General features: G+C 33.6%; 1 protein-coding gene across 1 annotated transcript; it reads left to right on the forward strand.

The window, feature by feature from the left end:
* Nucleotides 1–843: 843 nt before the first annotated feature.
* Nucleotides 844–2,828, forward strand: LOC145059390 (GDSL esterase/lipase At4g16230-like). Its single transcript, XM_079007245.1, has 5 exons — nucleotides 844–1,177; nucleotides 1,276–1,406; nucleotides 1,543–1,779; nucleotides 1,964–2,219; nucleotides 2,414–2,828. Exons 1-5 carry the CDS (start codon nucleotides 949–951, stop codon nucleotides 2,635–2,637), a joined length of 1,077 nt encoding a protein of 358 aa, XP_078863371.1. The 5' UTR covers nucleotides 844–948; the 3' UTR covers nucleotides 2,638–2,828.
* The last annotated feature ends 295 nt before the right edge of the window (nucleotides 2,829–3,123 follow it).

Genomic DNA, 3,123 nt, shown 5'->3' on the forward strand with positions numbered 1-3,123 from the left:
AAAAATCTGAATTGTCACATTTGATGTATATCGTGGGTGTGAGTAATGAAATCGACCAATGAAATTTACCATCCTTTATTAATAATTGAACAACTTGCAATGTTGTTAATGTACATCTTTCCCTATTTCGAGGATACAAGTATGTCATAGACGAACAATGTAATCAATATATCTAATTAAGATCTGCATATTTTTTTTTCTATAAATCCATAAATGTTGTTGGTGAATTCATTAATCCAAATGACATAACTAATAATATATATTTCGTAGTGCCCATATCTTGCATTAAACGTTGGTAATGGGATATTCCGTTCTCTTACTTTTTTAGTTGCTGGTATCCATATACCTCAAGATGTAGCCTTCCTCCTTTTATGATCCAAAAACAAAGCACCGTACCCTCTAGGCTATTCCTTTTAGGTATTTACGCGTTGGGTTTGGGTATAACTTGGGTAAAGTTTTAGATGGGGCAAAAATGTGCCCGTTCTTGATCCACACAAATTTGTGTATATTTTGAATTTAGTAAATATTATATATAAATTACAAGACATTATTAAAATAACTACTTACATTTTATTTGAACGAAAGCATTTATTATGTCATGGGCTACTGTTAACATGTTGGACTACTTTTATGAACCAATTTTTAAACTTTTACTGGCTCCTCAATTTTCATGTAAATAAATTTTAATTGATACCCAATTTCGGTATTGCTCATTAACTCTTTAAACCACCCACCTTTTTGTATCTACAGAAATGGTATTTTCAAAAGGCGATTCCGTCCAAAATCCATCCAACCATAAGGGCATGAGTCTCACATAAACTTTAACCTTTCGACGATTTCATCATTATCTATATAATTTTCTTGCTATAATCGAGTTTCATTTCATAACTCCGTATATGACTGTACTCTTACTTCAAATTTTGTTGGAGGGAATTATTGCTTTGATCCATGTCGTGTTGGTGGTTGTTGTCCACAATTTTCATAGCCATGCTTTGTCGAAGAACATGCATGGCTCAAAATTTCTCAGCAATTTTTGTTTTTGGTGATTCGCTGGTGGATGTGGGAAACAACAACTACATACCATCTTTGGCCAAGGCTGATCATGACCCCATAGGCGTAGATTTTGGGAAGGCAACAGGACGATTTACGAATGGAAGAACTGTTACCGACATTTTAGGCAACTTATATTTTCTTCTTTAATTAATTAATGTTTCTCTTTAACTAAGAAATACGTTATATATATACTTTCATTGTTATTAACTTTTCTTTCCACAGGACAAGTATTGGGTTTTAAAAGTTTTCCTCCACCATACATGGCTCCCACCACCGTTGGTCCGGTAGTTCTACAAGGCGTCAATTATGCTTCTGGTGCTAGTGGAATCCTTGATGAATCAGGAGCAAACTATGTAAGTCCCATGTCTATTATTTACTGCAATATTTGCGTTTTCCTTACGAATTCCACGAGTTTTACTCAGTGAGAGTTTCGTCATTAACTGGTTTTTCTAACTGGATTTAAACTTGGTGTTTTATCTTTTGTTAAAGATTGGGAGAATCCCAATGGATGCACAACTGGACAACTTTGCAAAGACCAGGCTCGACATAATCTCAAGCATAGGTGCTCCTGCAACACTGAAGCTGTTCGCTACTGCTCTCTTCCAAGTAACAACTAGTTCAAACGATTTTATCAATAACTACTTCCTACCAAGCCTGATCAAGAATCAGCCACCACCTGAAACTTTCATTGAAACCCTGATTTCAGCATTTAGAAGGCAACTTACGGTATATTTGTCCGATCCAACTTACGGCTATAAGCCTTTAATTTTGGTATTGAAGAATATATATATATATATATATATATATATATATATATATATATATATATATATATATATATATATATATTTGTTGTAAGGTTATACGAGTTGCTTAATTAACCTTGGACCGTTTTATTTATTGTGTACAGAAACTTTATGATCTTGGTGCTCGAAAGATTGTCGTCACAAATGCTCCTCCTGTTGGATGCATCCCATATGAAAGGGATTATAATCCTTTAACTGGAAAAGAGTGTGTAGCCTCTCAAAATCTCGTAGCACAACAATTCAATCACCTGTTGAAAGAGATGCTCATAGAACTTACAGCCACACTCAAAGGATCGACATTTGTTTATGCAGATGTGTATAGTATCGTCGAGGATATCATCCAAAACTATAGATCATACGGTGAGTAATTGTAGAGAAGCGGAAAAAAAGTAGCCATTTTTCGTGGTTTTTTCTAAGTGATCTGAACTTTCTTATATGCTCACCATTGACCATACACAATACAAGTATTCTCTTTAATTGTATTCTAATCTATTGTGATAGTTTTTTGTAAGTCATGGTTATAGCACTAATGAGTTGCTTTTTTCTTGTTGTAGATTTTGAAATCGCAGATAGTGCATGTTGCCACGTGCTGGGCTCACATGGTGGTCTACTTCCATGTTTGCCATACGCTAAGATTTGTCCAGATAGATCAAAGTACATTTTCTGGGACTCGTATCATGTTACTGACAGTGTGAATGTCATCATAGCAAAACGTCTATTAGATGGAGATTTAAATGATATTTCGCCACTTAACATACGAGCGCTTTCACATTCTTGAAACACAAATTGATCGAGTTTCACGTGGTTGTGTCAATAAGAAGAATGTGAAAAGGGACTCGTTCACAAGAGCGCAATCATGTAATGCAATCATGGTCATAATGACATAAAATATATCATTAATTTGAACATTGTTACATTGATCACTTACTTTATGAAGATCATTTTACGAGCATTTGATGAAGAAATTTCATTTATGTATTTGATGTTTGAGTCAAACTAAAGAATCTAACGAGAAATAAACATCAAGAAAGAAGGAAAATACACCATTTTAATGTTCAAAGTATATGATATAACAACAATAATGTAATAAATCAATTGAGTAGTGCCCACCAGAAAAAGAAAAAAAAAAAAAAAAAAAAAAAAAAAAAAAAAAATCTATACTGTATATCTCAATGAATGAATTGAACACTACATAAACCACAACATACATAGTCTACATAACTGACTATCGTTTACATGGAAATATACATGAGGTTGTTAGTCA

Source organism: Lactuca serriola, chromosome 6 (assembly GCF_051521515.1).
Source record: "Lactuca serriola cultivar US96UC23 chromosome 6, Lser_US96UC23_V15, whole genome shotgun sequence".
In the NCBI taxonomy this organism is placed as follows: domain Eukaryota; kingdom Viridiplantae; phylum Streptophyta; class Magnoliopsida; order Asterales; family Asteraceae; genus Lactuca; species Lactuca serriola.

Bases quoted from the DNA above. Each gene is read 5' to 3' on its own strand.
- LOC145059390 (XM_079007245.1), top strand. From the start codon at position 949: ATGTCGTGTTGGTGGTTGTTGTCCACAATTTTCATAGCCATGCTTTGT. The intron at 1,178-1,275 runs GCAACTTATATT...TTCTTTCCACAG, and splicing joins AACTGTTACCGACATTTTAG to GACAAGTATTGGGTTTTAAA. The intron at 2,220-2,413 runs GTGAGTAATTGT...TTCTTGTTGTAG, and splicing joins CCAAAACTATAGATCATACG to ATTTTGAAATCGCAGATAGT.